The sequence below is a fragment of the Scophthalmus maximus genome, chromosome 3, assembly GCF_022379125.1.
Source record: "Scophthalmus maximus strain ysfricsl-2021 chromosome 3, ASM2237912v1, whole genome shotgun sequence".
NCBI lineage: Eukaryota > Metazoa > Chordata > Actinopteri > Pleuronectiformes > Scophthalmidae > Scophthalmus > Scophthalmus maximus.
The window spans coordinates 29,750,852-29,778,778 of record NC_061517.1 but is presented as its reverse complement, the minus strand read 5'-3'; the positions used below and the strand labels follow the sequence as shown (position 1 = coordinate 29,778,778).

Here is a 27,927-nt window from a genome sequence, read left to right as displayed (position 1 = left end):
GCATAATTGTAGCCACTCTCCGTTGGTCCCTCTTCTGGCCAAAAGCTTAAAAGGCTCAGAAAGTCCCACCATTATTATGACTTCAACTTTCCACTTTATGTGTGTCCTAGCACAGGGAACAAAGTATTATCATTGCAGTTAGTATTCCAGTATGATGTAACCTTCAGTGTGCACCGAGTGCAATACCTTATGCAAAAGTGACATAATATCGAGTTGATTAAAAGTGAGTGTTGACGATTAGATGATATAATTAAAAAGCAGATCAGAAAAGGGGTTTTCTCATTTAGTTTCATTTGGAGAGGATCTTACACTCTGATGAACTCCACCATTCATCTATTTTCCTCACATGACTACTTCTTTTCTTTCCTCTCACTTAAATTTTTAATTGATGACTTGTTTTGCACATTGCAACATATATTTTTTTTTCATGCTAACCAATGTTTTTTTGGAAGAAAAACTGTTCCTCCCCAAAAACTGGATTTAGGTTAGTTTACATCACATTCCTAATACCGCCATTGCTATTTTTTTTATCATTTGTAAAGAAACGTGCACAGCAGTCATTTACATTTCCCTCCTAGGTTTTTGGATAAAGCTTTGGGCCAGCCCTTGAAACATTTGCCAACAGTCATTTTCCCGTCTCGTGGAGCTGTCATAGAAAAGAAGTAACTTCCTTGAAAAACCAACAATAGTTAACAGAATATTTCTTTTTAAAGCCTCCTAATATCTGTAGATATATTTGACTTTTGTTCTTTTATTTAAGCACATTCAATGACATATTTAAAATCACACCTTAATGTCTTTAAGGCTTTGAGTCTGTCAATTTTGAATTGTGTCTCTCTATCAACAACTAAGTTGCAGTTGCATGTGATTTAATTTGTTTGGCGATTGCTCTCTTGCCATCATCACTATCTATTACTGTTACTTTTTAACTAGGGTCAAGTATGAACCTTCACACTTCACATATATTAAATGTTTTTATTATTATGATAATTATTATTATCATTATATATTATATTGATTTAAAACTGTTGTCAACAGTCTATAATCATACATAATTATGCACAGCAGAGTGTTTACAGCATATTTCCTATCATCTGAGTGCCCGGTTGTCTATGCCTTTGTTTCACTAGGATCTAGATTTTTGTAATAGCCTCTATGCAGTTCAGGATCGCCATACATCACCTTCCATAGGTCCAAACTGCTGCTTCAAGGATCATCACTCATTCAAGAAAAATTGATCATAGCAACAATTCTGGCCTCACTGCCCTGATTTTTAACATTATATTGATTAATTTTAAGGCTTCACACATCCAAGCCCCTGTGAGTCTGGGCACCATGTTAGATCAACTGACTGTGGCCTTCTGGTCGTTTCAAAAAGGCTGACGTGCTTTTGCAGTATGGGGCCCTAAACTCTGGAATTATTTAATCCACTACATTTGCTACACATGTCGCTGCTTTTAAATCGATCTTGTAAAACAAAATTTAAAAAATAAAAAAACACTTTCATCTGTGTGGATTCTAATTCATCTAATTTATCTTATTTGTCTTTTTTTTTTTAAATAATCGTATTATTCTTTCTGTAACGGTGTTAAGAAAAGTGACACAGGAATATTATTGGATAATGATTATTCTTGTTGTTACCGTCAATATTATTATTATACTCATTAAATACTATGTTGTTGAGTACATGAGGAAATCCTTGACGATAAATGCTCTTCTTTCTGATTGGACAGAATCAAGTGACGTAAGGTTTCAGGAATAAGGAAGTGCCCGTTGCTCAAGCTCAGCGCACACTTTCGAAGCTGTAAACGTGTTTAATCGACATGGATGGAAAATACCCGCATTACCAGTTTAAAAGAAAGAAATCCACAGTCGAAATGCTCCAGTCGGAAGCATCTTCCCGGGACACAGAGAAGAGGCTTCAGCCGACACTGTTCCCCCCCTTCTCCTGTCCACGGTTAGTGTGGCGCAAAGCAAGTTTGTGTATGAAACCCCCTGATTTCTAACTGTGGCCCAAGCTCGTACCAACATAGTCTCCCGTTTTGTTATCTGTATTCTTATATTTTTATGAATTGTAATGTTTTAATGTTTCCTCGCGTTTCTGCCGATGTGCATCACTGATAACACGTGGTCCGAGAGCCGTGTCGAACAAGAGGGTGGAGTTGTTTAAATCCAAAGCTCAACTTTTTAAAATGGCCTCATATTGTCCAAAGACCTCAACATTTTAATTACACAGAACAGGAACAATGAATGAATGTAAAGTCTCAATTTTTTACAAATAAAAAAAATAGGCGTGTGCGTGTTTCCAGGATCAAGTTTATTGGGGGGCAGCAGGACTGATTAAAGCCTGGATATTAATTTCTCCTGTTCTGGTTGTGTCAAGAAAAGCTCAGACCATAGTTGAAGTGAGAGAAGATGAAATGGAAATTGGAGAAAAGCACAGCTTTGGTGAAAATCAGAACCTTGGATGAATAAATAAATAGTTTAACCACAGTGTGCTGGAAGTTTTTTAATATTTTCACTTGGAATGTTGTCTTAATTATTTTAAGAACATTTTACTCCCAATTATTTTTTAATTATTTAAAATAGACAATAATGAAATACATTTAAAAAATTGTATATTAGTTTTGGTAATGCAAAGACTAAACCGTCAGCTCCCAGGAGACTCGTGGTCGACACGTTCGCCCACCACTGCACTTGGAACAAAGAAAACAAACAAGCACCAACCAAAAGGGAACATTTGAACCATTCAAAAAAATCTGGATTTATGGCAGGGCTGTTGTATCGGATTGCACAGGGGCATCTAATAAAGTCAGAACTAGTGTTAAGCTAAATTTAAGATCCTTTAAGGTTTCCAAATAGAAACGGCTGAATAGCAACACTGATAAATGTTGGAGTAAAATCACCCGAGAGAAATGTGTACGATAATTCACCGTGACCATCTCACATTGGTGGAAATTGGTGAGGATATACTCAACCACTGATCCCATTGTAAATCTACCACTGTAACCTGATGGCACATTTTTAAATCAAGCTCAAGCCTGAGTTCAGAGTGTTTGAATCTCTCAGTGACTTGTGTAATATGACAATCAAACCTATTCTGGCTGTTGCCTTATTCTGAATTAAGCCTGAGGACGCAGACTGAAATATGTAGGTGCCTTTCCTATCCTGTTAGCTCAACGTCTTAATCTCTTCAGCTGGAGGGGTTGGGTGGAGACTAAGTTTGATTTGATGTTTCAAAAATCACATTTACATTGAAGTGGAATGCTAATGACTCTCAAAGAGTCTGGAGGCCTTTTTTTACGAAAACCCAAATAACTCTCAGAGGTCATAACCACACCAGGGAGGAGTTTTGCAACGCTGTCCAGTCCAGCAGGCAAACTATGAGCTATTTTGTTAAAAGAAATTTGAGATGAATGATGGATTTAATCTCCCATTCCAGACACACAACCTTGTTCTTTTTTTTTTTTTGCTGTGCACTCGATCAAAGAGCAGTTTCAGAAATAATGTGATTGACAGATAAAAATGCATACACCATAATTCAAAAAAGAAAAAAAAAACCTTCATATACTAGTTTCCCATGTTGGGTGTTGGTATGTTAAATATCTGTTATATATTGAAAAACTGTGTTGAAATCCAACACATGTTGTGATGTGTAATAATCAGAAACGGGCTCAAGCAGACAGTGTGTGATTTGTGGTTCACAGGTCAGTGGTCCATGCAGCAGCGTGGTGGAACGGAGAGCAGCTGCCTGCTGTGGAGAGTCTGTGGGCGTTTACACTGAGGTCTTCTCTGTCGTACCTGGAGGAGCAGCACTGGGACCCGGTTCCTGACCTTCCACTTCCAGCTGCATTGGTATGTTACCATCCGGGTGTAACTCATAACACAGTTCCTGTAGAGACTTGGATGAAACTCGCAACAAAACTCATGTCAGAGACACACACCATCACAAAAGGTTACAAATGATCAAAGGGCAGGGGTTCCGAACTGTTCTTGCTGTGTGTTTGCATAGACTTTAGTGATGTGTATCAGGCTACATCCATACTACTACAATTTTGTTTTAAACGGCTTTTTAAAACTGAAAGGATCTCCATTAGGGGTGGGCAATCTGACGATCTTATACCTTAATCAATCTTAATTTTGCATATGATCTGCTTTTCAGAGGAATGGTACAGATCAAAGGAAAATTTCTGTAACAATTTAGGGGAACGCGGATACCGTAATGACTCCAATACAAGACAGTAGACAGTGTTTTTGTGCCCCACCAAATGGACGACTTGACCATGTGGCCCTTTGTTCCAAAGACAAAGGAACGGACTGTAAAAACTCTGATTCCCAGAATGCTTCACCTTTCACACCTTAGGTCTGATATCTCCTCCAAGCTCCAGCTGCCATTGGTCACTGTGTCCCAGACCCCAAGGGGTCAAGTGGCCTTTAAAACCTCAGCACACCCACTGCTCACCCTCTTTTCACTCTTCTCTCTTCCTTGTCTCTAACTTTAAGGAGACAGAAGCTGTGTCCCAATTCAGGCGCTTCATTCAACCATGAAGATATTACCCAAAAAGTGCAGGAAGCATGGGAGTACATCAACATTTATCAAACAGGCAAAAACAGCTTCAAGTGCTCAAGGGCTATTTTTTAATTCAAGATCCAAGATGTAGTCGGAACAGTTGAGTTTTCAGTCTAATACGGAAGCATTGAAGGGTTTCTGCTTTCCTGATGTCAATGGGGAGCTCTTTCCACCATTGACGAACCAGGACAGAAAATAGCCGGGATTTAGATGAGCAAGCCGTTTTTTTTTTTTTGGCATTGATTTTTTATTCATCTCAAACCATCAACAAAAACAAAAGACAAAACACAAACAGATAAATCACTCAAAACAAGGATGCGTTCGAGAAGGAGCAGGGAGAAGCATAGTGCTTATACAGTCCTGGCCCAACTTTACAATATCATATTAATTGCAAAAAACAAAACAAATATATGTATATATGCTGCATGTATATATGCAGGTCATACAATAGCACACTGTACAACAATATACTATCTAAATTGCAAAATATTATATTTAATATTATATCCTCCATTCTGTATTGGTCAAATATTATTTCCTGTATCTGTTTTTGAACTGTATAATATTATGATTTTGTATGATTTCAATGTTAAGTCCATTCCACAAGGTCACCCCACAAACTGAAATACACATGCTCTTGAGAGTCGTTCTTACATTTGGTTGTTTTAACATAAATAAACCTCTTAGTAGGTAACTTTAAACATAAATTGTGCTGTTTTTAAGTTGACAATGTCCATCAATTTCAATAATTGTGAATTCAAAAACAGGTGATTAGTGGTCTCATGATACCCCACATGATTTATTATCCGGATGCTCTTTTTTGCAATGTGCAAATCTTTTGTAAGGTGCTCGGTAAAACAAGTGTGCAGTACAGAGTATGTAGTGTTTTCTGGTTCAAGATGTATCTAGTTTTACTCAATATTCCAATGCTCCTTGCCATCTTAGTGCACAGATATTTAATGTGGGGCACAGCTTGTGGTCAATTACGACACCCAGAAACTTGATTTTCAAATACTCTTTTAATTATGTCATTATCAATTACTATTTTAACATCTGTGTTCACTGTGCGACCTCCAAATAACATGAATTTAGTTTTGTTTAAGTTTAAAGATAACTTATTTGAATCAAACCAAATTTTTAATTTGTTAATTTCACTTGTGACCATTTTCAATGTGTGCTACAAGTCATCCCTGCAACTAAAAATATTTGTGTCATCTGCAAAAACATTCTATATTTTACAAATATTCAGGTAGAGGATAAACAGTTTTGGGCCGTTTGGCAGTAGCACAGTGGAGTGGATGGTCTAGGGTGTGAGGTTTGACCTATTTGTGGATGTCGGAAGGGCCTGAGCCCTTTGCAGCACAGTAGGAAAGTTCCAGCTTCAGAGGTCATATGGCACAGCAGAACAGCTAGGAGGGATTTGCAGTAGTCGAGGCGTGTATGACGTTGTGAGATCTGAAACAACCAATGATCCCAGGAAATATCACTGATGATGCGTCGCAGTTCATCAGTAAGATTTATGTGTTCTACGTGGGAGCTAGTAAAAGATCACATGATTTTTGTCGTTTTGCTTCTGTCGATAAAAACTCATACTGTATGACACACGCACACCTGGATATTCCATCAACAGATGTGAGGAACTTTTCCTGACTGAGCATATTGAAATTGCTTCATTCTTCATGTAACTAATGTCTTAGTCTACCCTACAACTTGTGTGTGGAATTTCAGGTTTGTATGTTCTTTAGTTTCCGAAGTGTGGAGGCTTGAAAAAAAAACAGGTTTTTACCTTAATAAATATTCCATAATATTCCAGGCTTTAATTCTGATCAATTTATGCTACATGCTTAAAAATGTCAGGGATTGCTCTGTACTATAAAAAATGTATTTAACTTCCTTAAGCAAATCCTAGCTGGTCAGTCAGGAGGCCTCTGTGGATTTCACATGCAATGGCCCTGGAGAGAGCGAAAGAAGTGAAGTGAGTTTCTGTGTTGAGTTCAGAAACGGTAACAGAGGCAGAGACAAAGGTTCTTACCATTATTTATTTTAATTTAATGTCTCTTAATGTGTGAAGTTGCCTGTTTAGTTAGATTTATCTTGTTTGTGACTTCCCCCTTTTTACATACAAGTTCAAGATAGTTCCAATAGAAACCACTAATGAATATAAACAAGAATAATGCCATTTTTTTGCGGCGACCTTGTGAGGCAGTTATATTTCTTGCAAGCAAGAATCTGTCCAAGCTTCGAGATTTTCGCTTTGACCAGCCATTGTCATATGAGGGAGCCAACTACTGGCAGCAATGGCTTGTCTTAGGTGTATCAACCATTAGCAACAACGGCAACTTCTGAAGAGGTTAATGTAGATGCTGCTCTAGCATCAGTTATATCAGAACTGGATATTTTGGCCGTGTACATAACTACTGCTAGATGTCTGCGGCCTTTAAAACGACCACATAAGTTGTAATACGCTTCTTCAAAAACGACCAAGCCGGTCGTATTTTGGTGGAGGACATTCTTGCATAAACGATTCCATCCGTGGTCAGGCTCTGAATATGTTAATGTGAAAACAGTACAGGAAGAGTTGCATTAGCTTGACAACAAATGAAAAAAATGCAACCTGGAACAGATTGGAAATAATTACGGATAACATGACTGATGGAATTAGTGCCAAGCAAAATGGACATTATGCTGATTTGCAATGTGAACTCTGATCTTACAGGTAACTCCTCCACCACCAACACCTCCAGTTTTGTTTATCCGGACTATAAAACTCTTTTAGTTTTCATACACCTTTTGTTTTTATCTGTGGGGCCTTAAATTATTAAAAAGAAATTACTGGAATATGGAGTCTTAGAGGACCACACTGGATGTTTTGCATGTTTTAGGTCATTAACTACAAACGATATATTGTTGTCATAATTTAGTATTTGTCAAAATTACATTATTGGTTAGGTGCAGCTGGCGGCAGCAGCTAACAAAACTCTCATTATCATTTTCATTCAGATTCATGAATATGGTTCTTCCCTCTAGCCGACTCGCTCCATTCATGTATACATTACCAGCAACTCACTAATAGTTTTATCACAAGTGGCTGCCTCTGGAAAATAGATTTTCTAAAATGGATATTTCAGGTCCTTGATTATGATTGGCTGAGTCGTGTTAGAAGCTATTGTAAAATACTCCATAAACACACACCTGTGACCTCATCACATCAGTATTACTGCGCCAAACAAAATTTTGTCAGATGTCAGGTTTTATAATTGATTTTGACTTACTGGGTGAGCTAAGTATGAATGAGTGGTTGACAGAGATGGACCAGACAGAGGATAGAAAAAAGGAGACTGAGAGACTAAAATTGATGAGATTGAAGAGCTGGAAAAATCCAGAAACAATCATGTGATCTTTTCTCTGTTTACAGACTTGGGTTGCAGAGAAAGATCTCGCAATTGATTTTAAACCTCCATGGTGAACTTTCTCTGCTCCATGTAGCCACAGATTTGAAAAACAGTCTGCAAAGACACAGTATTCACCAACCACGGCCTGGGAAGAACCAGAGAAATCTGGTTGGTACATACATGCGAAAAGTCCCTTCAATTATTTCTGACGCCCAAACTACAAACACCCCTGTAGCAAAGAGGAGCACTAACGTTACTGAACATTACTTCCACAACTGCTCAATTATTGCCGTGATTAATCTTAATCATCACCCCTCTGTAAGTATCCGTCAACCTGTGTCGGTGTTGGTGCGTCTGTGTGTTGCTAAGCAACCATTATGCAAAATGTTGCTGAAGAATTACTTGGTGGGAGAATGATTATTTGCCGTCAATAAACGATCACATTTTTTGTTGCTGTGTTTATTTTATGTAACTTTGCATGAATATATAGTTAAGGTTTTATAAGTGCTAAGCAGTATAGGACCTCTCTAAGGATGTGTCTTAGCTGTCCCGAATCACTGTAAACAACGGCCTCTTGATGCTTTTAGAGCGCAACGGTGAGGTTCTCGAAATAAAAATCCCATACATTTTCTCCATCAACATTTTAATTATTAGCCATGAAGTCGTAACCATCCAACGTAGTCTTACCACGACCTACGAGGTTGTTGAACAATGGCATATGCACGTGTAGAAGCCACAAGTCCGTATGATTTTAACCTTGTTTTAAGAAAAACTGTTAAAAAAAGGAGCTGTTAAAAAAGTGTTTTTCTCTATTGCCTGACTCCATCCCAGGAATTTTGTCTTTGCAGGATGTAAGCTGTAACCGTGCATCATTTCTAATTACAGTGCTAAGTTTTCAGTGGTATGGTATTTACAAAATGATGCCCTGATGGTACCCTTTTTTTCACTGTGCAGTAACATTCTTGTTTGTTTACACTGTGGGATTCACACAAACCAGAAAAAAATATGCAATATTCCTCTGTTGACTAAACACAATTGAGTATAATTTCTGTTGAGTTTTAAAAAAGTATATATTGCAACTTTAATCATCTGTGTTAAGTTGTAAATAGCGTCTCTTTGGTTGCAAAACATCTCCTACATTCAAATGTTGCTGTCACTGAGTCTGATTTCCTTTTGCACCTTAGGGACCTGCAGCACTGCAGTTTGCTGACCAGCGGGGGTGTGACCTTAGAGAAGAGGTGGCTCCCCTCCCTGAACCCGCTCCACCTTCTCCAAGAACTATGTCCAGTCCAGATCCTCTCAGACTTGGCTCCTCCCAGCAGTATCTCTCAGTACAGACCGAACCGGCACCGCACACCTCTGACACACTGCTGTCCTCTCACGGGAGACAAAGGCATGATGGCAGAACAGCATCACTCACCAAAAGACAGTGGGTGCCCCCCCTCAGCCGAGAGGAGGCAGTGTCACTAGCAAGATACTCAAGTGTTGGGGGAAGAGAGCAAGTTGAAGAGGCTGGTCCATTCAAAAGACAGCTTCTCACAAACCAGGTGAAGGACAGTAAAGATAAAGGGGAGGTGGTGAAGGAGAAAGACGAGGAGCTGGGGAGTGTCAGAGGAGATGTAGGGGCAGTAGCAGGCGGAGGAAGGCTGCAGAGCTGCCCTATGTGCCTGCTGGTGTTTCCTGTTGGGTAAGAGATGCAAAGCAGTTTGTTCTTCGTTTTTAAAAGTAGAAACCATACTAACGTAAGGTTTTTTTCTCATCCAGCTCATTTTCTGTCCTTATTTTCATATTTAGAGAAGTATTTCCATCACTTTTGTCCTCATGCTGCACTAACTGTGGTAGAATCCACTTGAAATGGAATTACAAGGGGAAGGGGTTGAAAATCTACCCCTATGAAATGGGGCAGACGCAACGTGTTTTAACCAGATATTCAACATGCCTGGAATGACCGCAATATCATTGAAAAGACACTGTTGCAGTTACTATGGCGACAAGTGAATCACACTGAAAATACCGTGGTCTTATAACGACGAAACAGCAGATTAACGTTTTAGTTTTTTTTAGCGACTAGCGTTTTTGTGTGGCTTTTGTGTGTGGCTTTTATGAAGAAACGCGCCATTACACAATGAACAAATGTTGTTACACAAATTTGTGAGTTTCTTTGGTCGCCCCTGGACATTTTATCAGCCGACTTGCCGGTGATTTGCCACGCATATCTCACTGCCCTCTGTTTGGAGTGTTGGTCTGGAAAATCTCCATTTGGAGGGCCATCTAGCCCCCCGCCTCAGCCCTCTCCCTCGATGCAAGGAGGGAATTGAGACACCCCTACCCCTACACATGAACGCGCAAAACCGAGGGGTAGGGGTAAGGAGAAGGGGCAAGGGGTGAAATGGGATTGAGCCTTTCTCTCCTTTTTATTTTGTGCTACAGTGGTGAGCAGATCTCCAACTCTTTAGGAAAAGAAAAGACTGAAAATCAAAACAAACCTCAGCAAATTCAACAGAGTAATTGACTGCTTGATTATTCTGGAAGTCAGTGGATGGTCCAGAAACCCGCAGCATCGTTTGCAACCTTGAGACGATGTGGATCAGTTAACTAGAGGTGCTTTCTCAGCTAACCTGTTAAATTCATACTGGTGTGAAGACTAGGGGTGCGATATAGCCTAAAAATTGTACCACAATATTTCAAGAAATATTATGGCGATATAGAAAAAAAAATCGTACCAACTTCATATTGGTGATTGCAGCTTGTAGGCAGCAGTAAAATTAAGGACATTTTCCATCCTACTTTTCCAAATAGCTAGCTACTGTTCAATATTATCATCTAATAAAATTGACCTAAAAGTACAAATGTAATCAAACAGCATTAATCCAACCAAATCTTCCATCAAAATGTAAATACTCACTACTTATGAACTGAAAATAATATACAAATGCTTTCAAAACATTGTTTGGCGATTACCACAGTGTTTCATCTAGGATTTTTTTCAGCAGATCAGCAGACTGACGTTAACACATACACACACGTGACCGGACTTGCAGCTAATAAACGCCCTATATTTTACTGCTTTCTCTGTTAAAAATGTAGCCAGATTCTTTGACTGTTCATTGTGGTCCATGTGTCCCTCTGTGGCTCTGACGTTAGCATGAACGCCAAGCGCTAGGCTAGAGCCACTAGCTGGTATCAAAACACAGACACCGTTACGTTGATGCATGACGTAGACAGACAGGTCCTGGCAGATGAATAAAAACCTCCTGTGCCTGTGGCTTTATTTGCTGTCGCTGCCCGGCCTGATGCGCTGCTCTCGTTCTCAGACATCTTTGTTGAGGGCATGCACGCTAGGGAACGTAAATGGGTCATACGTCATTGCGTCACGACATCACATTTTTTTATCACTTAAAAATTTCTACCAGTGTTATCGTGGACGGTAGCGTATGATATGGCACGCCCCTGGTGAAGACACGATGTGTGACCTTTTGCTAAATCCATCTGCTGTGATCTGTTCATAGATCAAATTTTGCCCAAATGCGTCATGATTATGCAGGATGCCAGTTGCCGACACAGTCCAATCAGTGAGTACGCTTGTCAGTCTGTGTAACTTCATGTTAACTGCCCTTGGATACTATGTGAAAAAATCCCAAGTGAAAACACCCCAGATCAGAACAAAATAGTGTGTGAAAGTTCCTTGAGATGATGAAAATCAAATCATGGTCCATGATATATGTGACATTTCCTACTGGAGAGAAATAAATAAATAATACAGCACCACTAGTGGTATAAATGAAGAGATCTAAAGTAAGGAAGATGTAAACAGCGACATTTTGGGGGAGATGTATAATTCAATAGTGTCTGCATAGCAGTGGTAATAGACGTCTTTAAAATGGCTCATTATCTGCCCAGGAAGAAGCACAATGGGCCTCACAACAAGTGATGGGTGAGATTAATAGACTAGAAAGCATGATAATCAGAAATGGGATCAATAGGGACCGGGTCAAACACATGACACATTTTCTAAGAAACAGTCTACCAGATCACTTAATGTCAGTGTCTGGAGTCTAATTTTTGTTAGTTAAACTTTTCATTTATACCACATCAATAATTCAAGCTTTTTAAACTTGATATTTTTGAACCAGGACCTTTAGTATTTGAATCAAAGAGCCTGCGGAAACCAAGATGTCAGATTTACTATCAGCAGATATTTCAACGTGTCAGGTACATACAGTATAAGTATCAGATTTGAGATATTAATATATGTTCAAGGACTCTAATCTGGTTCTGGGCAAAAGAAAAACCACAAAAAGCCCCAACCTGATTGTGACCTCCTAAATGGAAACAGTCAGAGAGTCATTGGGAATAATCTGTTCCTTGTGCTGCTGTGGGCCTGGTCCTGGTCTGACCTGGCGACTCTCTGTACATTGGCCCGGGCCACAGGAGAAGGCTGTGCTCACACTCTGCTGCTCTCCTGCAGAAACAATGATCACCTCTGTGAGTGAACACAGGACGGTAGACTTCTGCTGCTCTCTCTCCTCTCGTCCACTCACATTCTCCTCACACGTGCACACCTGCATAATACTATTGGAAATAATTGGACCTACATTTGTTTTCACTATCAATTTGTGTAAAGAATCACCTTTTGAACTAGAATGGCACTCGACTAGACTGCAAACCTCTGCCAAGGCTCAACAGCCCCCTTTTGAAACCACATATAAATGGGCTAGATCTAGAATTTTCTTTTGATCTGCACCAAACTGCACACACTCCTAGATATCAGCCCCCTAAATATACCTGTTTTGTTTTTTTAATCAAGATCAATGATTTGTTCTCTGAGAAATCTGTGGAAATGCGCCCATCTCGCAATGTAAAAGACGATGATAAAAAATTCCCGGATCTGCCCCCTTTTTCTGGATCCATGCAAAAATTGAATGGGTTCTTTCTTGACCCATCCTTCCACCAAGGTTTGCTGAAATCCATTCAGTAGTTTTTGCACAACCCTGCTGACAAACAATCTAACAAACCAACTTACCAACCAACAAGCAAACAAACGAACAGGGGTGGAAACACAACCTCCTTGCCCGAGGTGATCAGATTAAGCTCAACTGTTGAATTTGACAAGTGTTTTGGTTTCTGACCTCACACATACTCATTCCCATCAGCCTCAGCTGTACTTTTTACTTTTAGTGCTAATTAGCAAATGTTAGAATGCTACCACACTAACTGAAGTAGGAGAACATATTATACCTGCTCGTTGCAGGTCAGCATGCTGATGTTAGCATTTAGCTAACACAGTGGTGTGTCACAACCTCACAGTGCTGCTAGCGGGGCTGTAGACTAGCTAAATGTAGTTGACTTTCTGTCTGTTTCTATACTGTCATTTTCATTTGAAGAGCCCAATACAAAGGATTCAAAGTATATGGCTGTACGGCAGTAATCTAAGTGTTCCAAGTATCTGAGTTTTGATGAAACCCACTGTAGAATGCATCAGTATGTAAAGGTGTGTGTTCGCCGTCTGTAGCTGTGGTGTATCACCTTGTTCCTGTCACTGCAGATTCACCCAGATGGACTGTGACGGCCACCTGGCCCAGTGTCTGTCGCAGAGGAACGTGGACGTGACCTGGTGAGGCCACAGGTGGCCACGCTGGCCGCCGTCCAGGAGCTCCAAGCAGCCCAGACCTGTATCCCATGCTCTCCAGGATCACATTGTATGGCGAACACACCCAGAGAGGAGCTCCCACAGGGAGCGCTCACTATTCAGAGAGGGTCTGAAAGCTTACACTGGCTGCTCACTGACAGCAGCACTCCTGCTGGATAAAAAACTGATGTACTTTTTTTTTTTTTTATCATTTTGCACCAGATGTACTTTTTAAAAGCTGTAATCTTCTCTCAGAGAGCCCTGCTGTCATATTTCAATTAATCCCCTTGAGGTACCAGATCCCTGTAGATTTGGCTCCACCTGAGTGTTGTCCACTTGGCCTCTGGTGCTTTCGGCTCCAGCTGGTCGAGTGGATCTCCGAACTAAAATGACAGTTTAACCTGCCTCATCCTCTGAACCAGGCCACATCCTCCTCAGAGAGCTGCTGTCATTAAAATACACTGGACTGATCCTGTTGTTGAGATGGTTTCTAAATGCTGTTGCGAAGTGTACAGAGAACAGAGCTGTAGTAGGAACATAGTTCCAACCTTTGCTCCGCATGAAGACGCAGGTGGAGGCCTTGCAAACATCTCCACAGCTCGTTCAATGCTGGACCATGTGCAGCCTCTTTCAGTCCCGGTGTCACAGTGAGCTGGTCGTTAATGTTTGTATGTGTCAGTACCCATGTTCATCTGTGACCTTTAGAGCTGACCCCCCACCGCCTTTTTTACTGAGCTATGCTTAACCCATCCCGACTCCAGCTCTGAAGTGACAGACTGATTCTCTGACCTTCTCATCCCGCTCTCAGAAAATATGTTGAACTTTTGAATGAGTTGAAATGATATTTAAAAAAACATTTGAACTGAATCACAAATGATCTCTGAGGAGTTCTGGCTCGTCTTCACCACCCAAAACATTCATGTTATTGCATCTGAAAAACAAAACAAAAAAACATTCACACAAAGCGTGAATTCTAATCTAAAATAAATTCAAAGTAATCCTTCATCGAATTGTCTCCCTACAAATGCGCTTTGCAAGATGTGAACTATAGACGGTTACGATGCACTGGGGGCAATAAGTGATAGCACACACTGGCCTTGATATATTCACTGTGGAGTGTGACTGTGGCTGATGAAACCCACTAAAGACTCTGCTGCTGGTCTTAAACAGTTCAAGTTTATTTTCTCTGTATCAAGGAAACAGATAATGATGTTAGAAGATGTTCAGTGGTTAATGGTCTTTTTAAGTCTCCCAGTATGAGCAGAGGATGTGCTGATCACAGGATGTGCAGACACACACACACACACACACACACAAAAACTGTAGCATCTGCAAAGATTGGTCTGCTGTCGTCTGCAAAAAGGAAAGACTCAGTTCACGGAAAACCAGTATCATTTTTAATAATTACACATTTACAAAGATGCGGTGAAGCAAAATTAAGCGTATCCCACCAGCAGTACGTTACAACATGGACTCAGTTCATTCATTTTCAGATAAGGACTGTGTTTGTTTCATATGTTTTTAAAATGTCCTTCACTGTTCTGTGAAGTGATTTCGAGGACTCCCAGTTCACCCATCGGTCCCTTGAGAAAAAGAATATAGAATGACAAACAGATGAAATGTTTCATCTGTTTGTGTGAAAATATGATTTTTAGAAAATGCTTCGAAGGAGGTGGAGTTCAGGGGCATGGAGGAAAAAGCTTCCTTTAGTGTTACAGTGATTTCCAGCTGTGTGTGTGTGTGTGTGTGTTCATTGTGGTTGACTTATCAGTGAGTGTGGAACTGCTTCGTTATCTCTCCTCTCTCTACCCATAACAGCCCTGCAGCTAATTGAGACCCTTTGACTCAGGATCATCTAATTAATCCTATTATGTTGTTATCAAATTAGCACGGGTGAGATTTCATCAAACACTTTCCAGCCAGCAGAGAGCAAAAGACACGTGATCTACACGAAGCATTGACTGAGAGGTGAGGAGTAGGTTTTTCCTCTTTAATCCGTGCTCATGGTTGATATTCACAGTTTTGTTGTGCATGTGTTAGATTTTTGCAGCCCGAGGCTCCTGGTTCAAACTGCTGCTTGCAGTGTATAAATGTGGCAGTATATATAAGGTTGAGCTTGTCTGAACTAGAACCAGCCTAAAACTTCCCTGGATACAAACAAACTCATGGCTTCTTATTGTTTCTGTACATGCTAAACCTCCAAACCTCTGATGCTGCAGAGCTGGTCACTGCGTGTCAGGCTGACTTCACTCAGTTGCACGTGACAAGTAGTAAACCCCATTATTGATCAAGGCTCAGTATTAAGTCACATTGTTCAATCAATGCTAATGAAAATGCAATTAAGTTTGAGTTTTGCAACTGTGCACGGCAGCTCTGTGCAGACATGAACAGGTTCTGATTTAATGTCACGCGGCAACGCTACTGATCGTACAGAGGGAAACATTATCGTACAATCACTAATGTTCATCTACTGTAGGGATGCTGGAGAGAAGTAGAATGTCCGCATATTGATTGACAGCTCTGAGATCCCAGCCCTGACTTTGTCCTTCACTGATTGGTTAGCAGGTTACCCCCCCAAAAAGTCGAGGAAAATCTCTGCTCTGCCTGGTAGTTCAATGAGTCTGTCACAGAAGCATCTGACTGCACAGTAACATATGTTTAAACTCAAATATTAGAAAACACTCACGTACTGTTGCTTTAACCCTCTGAGCTGAATGAATATCCAGTCGAATGTGACCCATACGATATGAAACATGAGGGTGACTGAAGTAGGATTGTAATAGTGTTCATCATCAATAATCTACCAGTTATTAAAATAAGCTAAAGTTATGAAGTCTTTAAAATGTCTAAAAGTGACAAATGCTCACCACGAGAAACAAAGTTACTGTCTGTGATCGTGTCGGTGCACTACGTGGAACACCTACTTCAATTTGAAGTGAAGAAAAAAGGAAGATGCTCCTCTCCCACTGTTAAAGAAAAAAAAAGGGGGGGGGGGGGGTCCACCTGTTAATCCTGATCTGCTCAAAAATGTATTGGGTTCTTCCTCGGGGCATGCCCCACCCCGACTCAAAATGTCATGGAAATCAGTTTGGTATGTTTTTGTGTAATTCTGCTCACAGACACAAACACAGATGAAAACATAACCTCTTGATGAACCAATGTTTCAGGTAGTAGAATAAAAATAAGTAAAGAAGCATCGTTTTACTCTACATGTGCAAAAAATAGTGAAAACATGACTGATGTGACACTTGGATGCCTGAGTGAAAAATAATAATTTAAAATCCAACTGAAATCAAATGTCCTGTGTATTTTACATCTCCCTGTAACTAAAAGTAAAAATAATATGAAAAGTTTTATATGGTTGATTCTAAAAGCTGTGTGTCATTTGCCTGTTCACTTCACCCAGTTCAGCTGTCCATGGAACAAGAGCAGTGGCTCGCCCACTGCAAGGCCTGGAGGCTAAAGGAGCATATCTGAAGAATTAGCATGATTTTTAATGGAAACAGATTATTTTTGTCATTTCATCTATTCTGACTAAAGGAACAATCTCAAGTGGCACTCAGCTGCGGTTGCATCCAAGTTGCACCATGTAAAGCCAGCCTTAGTGCGGGGATGGAAACACACAATGAGCCCAAAATAGACATGGAGACATGTTTCCACAAGGCAGAACAACCCAACGGTCACATGACATTTTCGACTGGCTGCAGATGGTCACGCAGTGGCAGCTGGTGCGGAAGAATCCGAGCTCGGCCAGCAAGCCTGTACTCACTGTGGAGGCCGCCGCCAGTGGAGCGCTCTTCAGCCGAGGCCCTGATATCATGTTTTTCTAAAGCTGCCAGACTGTGATTGGCAGCGAGTGTGGCCTTTATACACCTTTATGCTGCCTTCCATCCCACACACACGAGTGTGAGGATGCTATCTGCTGGATAACACTCATCTGTGACCAAATTTAAAATGATAGTTTGGCATAGGAAAAAAAACTGGTAAGCAGGGATCAATCTTCACTATGAAATTTCTATACATCAAACTTTACCGTTGTGCATTTTGTCTCTTACTGCCACCAGCTTCAGTCATTTCTGATGTTGGCTTATTCTTATTCGTGATTAATTAAAAATGGTTACTGATTCATTAAAAAGTTAAAGATTCAGTCATGTGTCGGGAATGAGGCGCCCGCCTTGATTCCCTCCAAATTTGATCGACGTGGACCAACCCAGGCAGTGTGGCCACGACCCCAACTGGTCTACACCTGCTGAGTCCACGATGGCTAAGAGATAAGTGCATTCAGAGACAAGGTCATTAATTTGATCTTTGAGGCACTTCTTAAATAAAAAGTTGTCTCCCAGTTTGCCATTTCCTCCCCCATTATTTGTGAAAACCCTAAAAGATAAAGATAAAAAGGAAAGTTTGTGATTTACGAATGAAAATGTGCCACTTGCATCAATAAAAAGGCATCATCAATTTTGGATTCACTACCTACAATATTATACACAATAATAACTTATTATTTTTCCTATTGTCATTTTACATTCTTGTTTCATGTGAGCCCCCCCCCCCCCCTTTACAAGATAAAAAAAAAGAAAAGGAAAAAAGTGCACATAAAATTTCAAGTTCTTCAGCAGAACTGTCATATTCATCCAGGGATGTGAGTCGGGTTGAGATGTGTTCATGACGGCAGGCACAGAATCAACAACAGCTCTCTGTTCAAATTACAAAGCCAGTCGTGCTTTGACATGAGGATGGACATTCTGACGGGAGAAGGGAATGAGGCCAGAGGAGAAAAAAGGAAAGAAAAGAAGAAAAAGGGGAAGACAGTGTAACGACAGGGAATGTTCATGTAGTTCGGTGTCTTTGTTTTCCTCGTAGATACCAAGAAAGACGACTTTGGTACCCCCAACAAAACAATCTGAATCATCCAGGAAGGAAACTCTCATTCTCCTGTCTGCTTGGCCTTGTTGACAGGTTCAGAGGGTGAGTTCATCCTCCCTGTTGTCCTTCACTCTCCCTCCTGCTCGCCTTTCAGGGTTGGCGAGTTGCGAGTGTTTTTTGGCTGAGACGGCAGCTTGGACAGACAAAAGGTGGGCGAAGGAGGAAGCTCGTGTCTCCCTCATACAGACTCTTCTGTGGATAGCAGCAGGGGGTTGATGTATTCAAATCCTTCAAATTCGGACTGGTCTATTCTCTTGATGACGTCCCTGAGGAAAAGGAGATGGAACGAAGAATTACAAAGTGTTGTTTCACTACAGACCCGGAGCACAAAGGCATCTGCACCCACCCTGGAACAAGTTCTGAGCAAAGGCGGGAACAGGCCTGAGTTTCACAATATTGACAGACAACACTCCTACATGTTTTTTTTAATCTGACAACTAGTAGATGTAGTAGCCCCGGTGCTAGTGCAGATCTGACACCTGTTACTGAGTACAAGTCACTGCTGTGCCACTACATCTCAGAGTTTGTGCCTAACTGTGACTGAACAGTGTTTGGTGGCAGGAAAACCTATTTAATACACTTTCATTTGTATTCAAAGTGAATGGACTCCATCTGACTAATGCCTGACCTGCTTGAAGGACTGATGGCATCAGGATATGTTCACACTACGCTTTAATTTTAAGTGAAAACTATCTTCATCCAGACAAGCGTTTTATCAGAAATATTCCCCATCTATACTAAAGCACCTGAAAGAAGTATATCACGTGACCGTTCACGTACACTGGGTGTTCATGCGCCAGAGTCAACAGTTTGTTGTTTAGTTGAAGAAAATACTATGAACTGGGAAAATCAATGGTGAAACGTTGGAGAAAGGATTTCTTTTCCTGGACTGACGACAAGGTGGAACTGTTACTGACAGTGTTAGCTGATCTTGTAATTTATTACCCAGTTTGAATGGTGGTTGTGTTATGATGAGAACCTGTTTGCTCTGTAATAAAAGTTTCATATTGGCAAACATAAATGCTAAACTGTGTGTGAAAGGCATATCAGCTGATATTATTGGCCAACCAATGTATCGGTTGGGCTCTAGTCGTGACAGAAAAGACCCAACCAGGCAGCAGATGTGGGTGTTGTCAGCAATGAGACGTGGTCATGTGTGATTGAAGTTGTAATAGGTTTTTTTTAGATGACAACAGCAACGTAAGACATTAGTGCTTTGGCTTCAGAACTCTGCTGCGTCTGTAGCTTGGTTTTCACGATACAAATACATCCGTACAAATGGAAAAATCGCCCACAGGAGTCGGGTCAGTGAAGCAGTGAAGCCATTTACCTATTCAAGATATGAACGTGTGACAGGCAATGTGGCCAATCCGCGTCCTCCAATCTAAAGTGAAAAGGGCGATTGTTTTATCGCCCCGAGCGGGCAGTGTGATGTACTGCAGTACTAATGTTTGGTCACTAGGTGGTGTCTTTGAGGAAGGTGAGAGGGTTTTGCAGTAAAAGACCCTTCACCTCTTCACCTCAGAGAACTTTACTCCTTATGTCCAGTCAAGTGTTAACCCCCCTACTGGTTTCCCCACCAAAACAAGGTCCATAAGGACATCTATATAAATTCATATTTTCTATCATTATACTATGTATTAAAACATATTAAATTAATTTTTTTCATCTTATTGTATTATATTACATCAAATTATGTATTATATTATATTATGTATTAAATCATTTTATATTACATTTTAATCATATTTTATATATGTATTTATTATGTTTTATTACATTGCATCATGCATTATCATATATAAGGTATAATATCATATTATATTTTAAACATATTTTACATAGTATTTCATAATATTACATTGTATCATGTATTATATCATATCATATTACATTATATTGTATATTATACCATATTATATCATATTATATATCATAAGTGTTAAATTTTTTACCTGAAAGTAGTAATGTGTGATTTTGACATACAGTCATACAGATGAAATTGGTTGAATGTGGCAAAGCCCTACCTAAAAAACCACCGCTACATACACAACTTTTTAAATTACATAATTTGAAATATCTCTCACAAGTTTTATACATAAAAGAAAAAGCTCCATGAGTTGATGTTTCCATGTCAGTACTCATGTATTTATCCTTAAAAGTATAAATATCTCAGTACATGATGTCACAGGAGACAGAGGAAACATGGAGCAGACTAGTTCCTGACGGAATTCAAACTGCTATTTGTTTCCTGACTCTGCTGCTTCATTTAACAAAGACATAATCACAGGTAAATGGAGCAGAACCCCATAACTAGTGGAGTCGGATAGGCAGGGTAAAAATAAATGTACCGCCTTAGCAACACTCCTGGCTCCTTCTCCTATAGCAACAGGGAGTTTACTCGTCCCTCTCTCTTTCTCTCTCGCTCTGTGTGTGTGTGTGTGTGTGTGTGTGTGTGTGTGTGTGTGTGTGTGGTGGTGAGCTAAAGAACTGAAACCCAAAGAGGAGGACTCTCGCTGGGAAAGGCCGCGAGGCTTTCTCCCTGCAGACACTGAGCAGGGAGCTTTGAAGTTAAAACAATAGGTGCGCTCACTGGATGTCCCACTGCTGTACCAGGTGGGTGGGGGTCTCACTTTAGGGGCCACCAGCTGTGTCACACAGGTTGCAGATCCCACCCACATAGAGCACCAGGACAAGTGGATGAAATGCAACACCGTCTTTCTTTCAGTTTGCCGACGAGCATACTGATGAAGCAAACATTTCTGCTCTAACTGATCTGAGGTACTCTCACTGTATGAAGATGTCAACCACCAACATAACACTTACATTAAGAAAACATTGTGTTACTATGTTGGAGTTTGGGACTGGAGAACAGAGAGGCAGAAAGAAAGAGAACAGGGAGGGACACATAAAAGAGAGGGGAGAAGGTTTGGGAGTTGACCAAAACAAACAGTGTGTTCGACCAACATAAAACTTTTTCTCCCAGGCTTGGAGGACTTGAAAGCATTACCAGATGCAGAATGAAGAGGGCTGGTGAGGGAAGGACAGAGGAGGAGGGAGGGAAGTGGCAGACACTGAACAAGCATGAGGAAACATAAAGAGCGTTCCAACTCGTTTTTGAGAACAGCAAACATTTTGCACCAGTATTAAACTAAATACTTCACACTTTAGCTAGGCGGGGTTCCTTACATCGAACACTGTGTATGTAATGTAAATGGACTGTATTTATATAGCGCTTTTCTAGTCATATATACCACCCAAAGCTCTTTACAGGAAAGTCACATTCACCCATTCACACACATTCATACAATGCTGCTATTTACCACACATTTTGTCACATTCATACACATTCAGTCGGTTTACTGACAACAATAAAGGGATGGCCAGCCCAATATTTATGACAAAAATGAGAACATAAAAATGAACATCAGCGAATGAATCTAATTGTTAAAGATGAATATATGGACAAATTAACTATTTAATTTCCGTCAGTAGAGTGTCAACCCACCCTGACCCGTCAGTTTGTGAACTGCCGTTTGAAGCCTCAACTTAACAATTTTGACCAGCGCCATGTTTTTCTTTTGCAACCTTACGTAGAATTGGGGGTGGGTCTGACTGAGAGCTCGTCTACTGCACACCCACCTACACCAGCAACCATGCACTGATTGGACGGACCAGCTGTCAATCACTCTGTATCCATACTACAGTGCTTTATCATCTATTTTCCTCTACATGAGACTGTAGTTACAAAACGAACATAAATTCAAGTTAGAATTAGAGTCGTTTTCTCATAGACTTCTATAGAAACTGACTTCTTTTTGCAACAAGTGAGTCGCCCTCTGCTGGTGACTCCAGAGAATACAGGGTTTTAGGCACTTCAGCATTGGGTTTATTTACCAGACCCGGTGACTATATTCATTTTTATATACGGATATGTGGATCCACACCAAATTGCACACACTCACAGATATCAGTCCCCTAAATAGGCCTAATTTTTTGTCATCAACATGTATGAATAATTCCCTGGGAATTCTGTGAAAGTGTTTCACAAGTGTCTTGCAAGTTTAAAGAAACTGCACGCCAAAATCGAATGGGTTCTCCATGTCCCATCCTTCCAACAAGTTTTGTGGAAATCTATTGAGTCGTTTTTGCGTAATCCTGCTGACAAACAATAAGCAAATAAATAAACCAACCAACGGAAAGTGGCAAAAACATAACCTCCTTGGCGAAGATCATTACTGTGGAATCACACACTGTAGCTCCTGAGTAGTAAAACGTTGCTCTGTTGTTGATGAACAGCCTGTTGCATTCAGTATCGTTGAGTCTAATGCAGTGCATAGTTCACTAAAAAAGACAAACAGAAACAACAATAAAACGCCTGGAACCGACATCTTTCAAGTGGATCATAATGGTTTGGGTCAGGCATACAAATCTTCCTCTAGATGCTATTCATACCATCAGTAATGCAGACATGTGACAGTTGCAACACTTTTTCAATAATAGTTTGGAATAAATTCATGGCAGCTCATTCTTCAGAAAAAAAATTATGGATTCAGTGTCATCAAGAGAAGAGATTTCCCATGTTACAATGTTGATGGAGCAGTTTGAAATCCTGCTGGAGAAGCTAGAGCCATGTCTAAGGTAGATCTGCCCGTCTGAGGTAATGAGGTTGTTGTATAGCCTGAACTACTACAGTGTGCAGTGATTGGTTGATGCCTTTTAAGCCCAGAGAAATCCTCCTCCTTCTTTGCTTTTTCGCCACGTAATATTAACCTTCTGTGTGAAAGTACCCTGTGAAAAAAACGGTTCGAAAAGAAATTCACATGCAAAAGAACACGGTGTGTAAAGACGTTAATGGTAGAAGAAGTGGCCAAACTTATATCAACCCATCAAAATCCACTTTTACCCTCACAATTTTAAAAAAGTCACCCAACTGAGCAGAAAACTGTCCAATCTGGCAACACTGCTAATCCCACTATTAATATCTATAACTGTGGTAGCTGTACACAAAAAAGATGGAAATCTGCATCAAAATACTTAAAATGTCCAAGATTTTACACCTGACCGATATGTTTGATTGAAGGCTACATCTGTACAAATTTAAAACTGCATTTTAAAACGAAAAAAACAATGGTTTTAGCTCTGAGAAATCAGACACTTGGGTATTTACAGTTGGTTGCTTGGTTACAGAAAATACTACGAACAAGAAACAGCAATGGTGAAAAGTAAGAGCAGGGATTTCATTTCTTGAGAAGAATCATGGAGCGGTTACTAACAGTGAGTGTTGCAACCACCGCTGGTGGTCAAGTTGTGACTGATAAGAATCAACAAGGAAGAGAATGTGGGCGACAGTGTCATCTTTCCCAAAGGCTCCGTTTCTGCTTGTCCAGACTAAAACGCAGCCCCAAACTTTTCAAACTAAAAGCCCTCCTCTTTAGGGGAGTAGAGTGTTTTACAGCTAAAACTTTTTCTGAACTGAAAACTGTTATTTGTTGGAGGGAAAAAAAGAAGGGAAAGAACAAATCAATAAGTTAATGAATTGATTAACTGCCCAAATTACAGCACCTCTCATGCTAGGATGAGCTACAGGTTCACCAGACAGACTGGAGCAGTGTTGTGATCCCGGCCATCATATTTCAAGTCCCTGAAACATCCACCACAAACAAAGACCAAGTTTAGAGAAGACAGAAGTATGCTTGCCTCGGCCCTGGCGGAGGCTGCCATTTTCTAAGACAGGGAGCTGGCACTGAAAAACTAAATCCTCTCTCCCCCTCCCATCACCATGCTGGCAAGGGCCCCCAGCAATCCTGGCTTTTAATGTCGCAATGTAAATCTCGAACATGGAGGGTTTACCCTTCTCTCAGCCTACACAACTCTCACTTCTCTTTCTTCTCGTGCCAAGCCCATCACGAGTGGGAGAGAGGGGAGACTGGAGAGCTTTTTGCATCACCCCCTCCTAGCGGGAGTGGGCGACGTCAGCCCCTCTCCCTGGTAACAGAGGGAAAAGAAAGGGATGGGGAGATAAAGTGCGAGACGAAGGGAGGAGGCGTGCGTCTTCTTTTGATGTGCCGTGGTGTTTGATGCCAGGTTGATATCTCCACTACTGAACTGGCAGTGTGCTCTCCACCCCGTTCTCCCACTCACCCCCCTTCTCCCCTCACTGCACAAACCAACCTCTTCCACAATTGCCTCTCCAAAAGTCTGTCAGGGACTCCCGTTGACAAACCCTGTCACAAATGAGCTGGAATGGGCTTCAGAGCCGTCTCATTGCAGAACCCTAATGAGCTGTGAGGCTCCCCCACTCCGAGCCTGGTTTGAAGATCAGTGTCTACTGAGCAGCAGAGGTGCACAGCACCTTCAAACGGAGGGAGAGCCCTGTAACTACCCAACGACATCTGCCATGGGTGCAGAGCACGATGGGCATTTAATAAGGCTCCAATTAACAGCAGGAGCTCTCGTCGCTCCATGCTCTGCCATTTCACAATGGTGTATTTATGCTGTACATGTTTGCAAGTTCCCCACACAAGCAGGGAAAACTGGGATGGCGCCTCTGTCGGTCTCCACCCAGCTAGCGGAGTACTGGTGGGTGATTATACCACTGACTGCCTAAATGTGGCATTTTATTTTGGAGAGAATCCAAATTCTACTTAATATCAAGTCAAGCGACATATATGGATGAAATGACGTCACGAGATTGTGAAAAGAAAACTCTCTTTGCCCCGACACGATCCATTGTTCTCCATTTTTTTACCGCAAGACCCAAAACCTCACAGCAGCGATACCTTGTGTGCTGCATGCTGTCTGTTCCTTCAGGCTTCATTAGGGTTCAACTAAGCGCGTATCAGATCCTATAACAGTGTCTGAAACAACTTCTCTATCAAAAAACATGGTGGGGGCTTGTTCTTGTTTTCTTGTACCTCTCTGAAACACTCAACCTCCTACTTTACTATCATCCAGGTGTGCAGAGGTAAGGCAAAGTCCTTTCATGCACAATAAAGTGCAACAGTGAACTCTTACAGGGGAAAAAAAATGAACAACTCATTGTGTGGAGACTACAAACACTATCAAGAGACAGGACAGAGATCAGAGAGAGAGAGGGAGATTAGAACTTGTATTGATCATATACAGTGTCTGTTCACAAGCATTTGCGCAAGAATGCAGAAAGGGAAATCTAGCTTTTGTTGCTTTATAGATTTGCAGAAGCCATTACATTTTGTAAACCATGATCTTCTTAGCTTTGAACTACTTAAATGAAGTGTTGATGGGAAAGGCTATGAAGCTGAGCTCCCCAGTTGCATGTGTGCAGGTTAGTGATGGTAGAACAGGTTGGTTTCCAAAGCCTTGTAGTGTTAACTAAAGGGGACGTGCTCTCCCCGACACTGTCTGCACTTCATATAAATGGTTTAATAGCTGAGATTAACAAGGCAGGTATCGCGGTTTGTCAGAGAATGGTAAATATTGTTCATGATGGGTGTAGTATATGGCGATAAACAAGATAAAACTCAGATCAGGTATTTGTAGAAAAGAGTCCGTTTGTGTTGCCCCTGTGTTCTGTTCTCCTGTCTAATATTTAGGTTTTACCTTTCTGAAACCCATCGGGCTCTGGAGGCTGCTCTAAATGGAGGTTAATATTTGCCAAAATCATGGTTTACGACATAAACACGCAACTGTGTAAATCCTGTGTCTGTCCAGTTCCAGCTCACACTTCAGGAATCTGCAGTTGTTGTAGACAAAGATAAAGTGATTGAGTACAACAGAGAGCCGTGTTGATGGAAGCCACGCTTCAAATGTGGAATAGTTGAATTGACATGCCTGACAACGGAGCGATTTATTGGGCTAACACAAAGATTATTCTCTTACATTTTAAGTTTAGAACTAAGTTGCATTGTAGTGTTCGTTTAGTCACAACTCTGCAAAGTATGAAGGCAAAGGGTGAGGAGAAATACTAAGTAGTGCTGCCAATATAAAAAATGTAACGTCATTGACTCATTTTTTGATGTTGTGTGCCGCAAAACTGTTAGCCATTAGCCATCCTGGCTAAAGATGGATACGGACAAGGAAGGAGTTTAATGCCTCGGACACACTACTCGATTTTCAAAGACGTATGATCGCTCTACCGTTACTATACTATACAACTTGATGTCTTGTAATCACTAGGTATTGCAGGACACTATATTGACAGGTCAGAAACAGGAAGTAGTTTGAGAGGACGCTCTCTGTGTTGTGTGGACAGAGAGAAATAACTTGACGCATTAACATGTGGTTCCGCATTAAAGCAGCTCGAGGTTACGCTCATCATTTGCTGCAGAGAAAATGCACAACATGACAGAAAAAAATAGCCCTGCATATAGTCTGCGCGATGACCCCTGGACCCCCGCAGCGACCTGCGGCAACACAGCGTCTCCCACCTGGGGGCGTGATTTGGACACAGCCCAACTCGCATCCCTCATTGGCAGAGACCCGCATGGCACCGTGAGGGGTCTCGTGATGTCACAGACTCTATAAAACAATGCGATGCCCACCGCTCATCACTCTCCGGGAAAGAAACCCGCTTTCATCAGGTGGGTTCCTCTGTCCTACAAAGTAGGTAACCACTTCTAACGTAGACTTTGTCCACCACGGCGATTACTCTAGAAACCAGAAGAAGTGACCGTGCACGGAACTGAACCAGGCCCCAGGATTCCCGACTACGCTGGACGAACCGGAATCCGCCTTTGTTTTCCCCTCTTCCTTGTGCGCGTTTGGAAACTCAAACAGCACCGGTACCGAGACAACAGCCGTCGAGACGGAACGCTCTGTCGATTGATCCCTGCAGAAGGAAAGACCTGAACCCACAATCTTTCAACCGAGGATAGCTTGCACAAATGAGAACAGCAGTTAGCGTCCTCTCCCTTCCACCCATGAAATGCTTTGGCATGACAAAGTCCCAGTACATTCCCATTGCATATTTTTCCACATGTAGGACATTATAGAAAGCGATTGGCACTGTTTGAGATTACAATCCTTTTTAATGCCGCTAAACGCTAATAAGGATCCAGATTCTTATAACGCGGTAAGGTGCGTGGTGTATTTAAATTTTCAGCTCCACAGTGTGATCCAGCACAGAGAAATGGCTGGCTAAATTCAGTCCAATAAAAAATTTGCAGGAAAAACATAAATGTTGGAGCCTGAAAAATAGATCCAGCATGGATCTTAATGAAAATATTGTCTGGTAAGCCTGGTAATATCTATTGGCGGGGCCTGCCAAAGCCTTATGGTATCCATTTTGTGTAACGGCACAAAAGAAAACAGGCTGCGCTTGTGTTTTCGTGCAGCATCAGCAGACAGCAGCAGAGCCTACCCTGTGTCTGTTGTTGTGCCAGATCTCTTCAGCCATTTTCCCTCCAAAGTTAAATCTTAGAAAAGGGCTC

At 41.1% G+C, this 27,927-nt stretch overlaps 2 protein-coding genes across 4 annotated transcripts in view; one reads left to right on the top strand and one right to left on the bottom strand.

Annotated features, from left to right (window-relative positions):
- The first annotated feature begins 1,740 nt into the window (after positions 1–1,740).
- si:ch73-70k4.1 lies at positions 1,741–14,596 on the top strand. The gene is made up of 4 exons (XM_035643997.2): positions 1,741–1,957; positions 3,708–3,855; positions 9,147–9,649; positions 13,508–14,596. Exons 1-4 carry the CDS (start codon positions 1,824–1,826, stop codon positions 13,578–13,580), a joined length of 858 nt encoding a protein of 285 aa, XP_035499890.1. The 5' UTR covers positions 1,741–1,823; the 3' UTR covers positions 13,581–14,596.
- Positions 14,597–14,965: 369 nt separating this feature from the next.
- prkcz (protein kinase C, zeta) overlaps positions 14,966–27,927 on the bottom strand; it is a 130,127-nt gene continuing 117,165 nt past the window's right edge. For all 3 annotated transcript variants that reach the window (XM_035643986.2, XM_035643987.2, XM_035643988.2), the window contains one exon: positions 14,966–18,783. In XM_035643986.2, the coding sequence (XP_035499879.2) occupies positions 18,696–18,783 (88 nt within the window). In that variant the 3' untranslated portion in view covers positions 14,966–18,695. The remainder of the gene's footprint in view (positions 18,784–27,927) is intronic.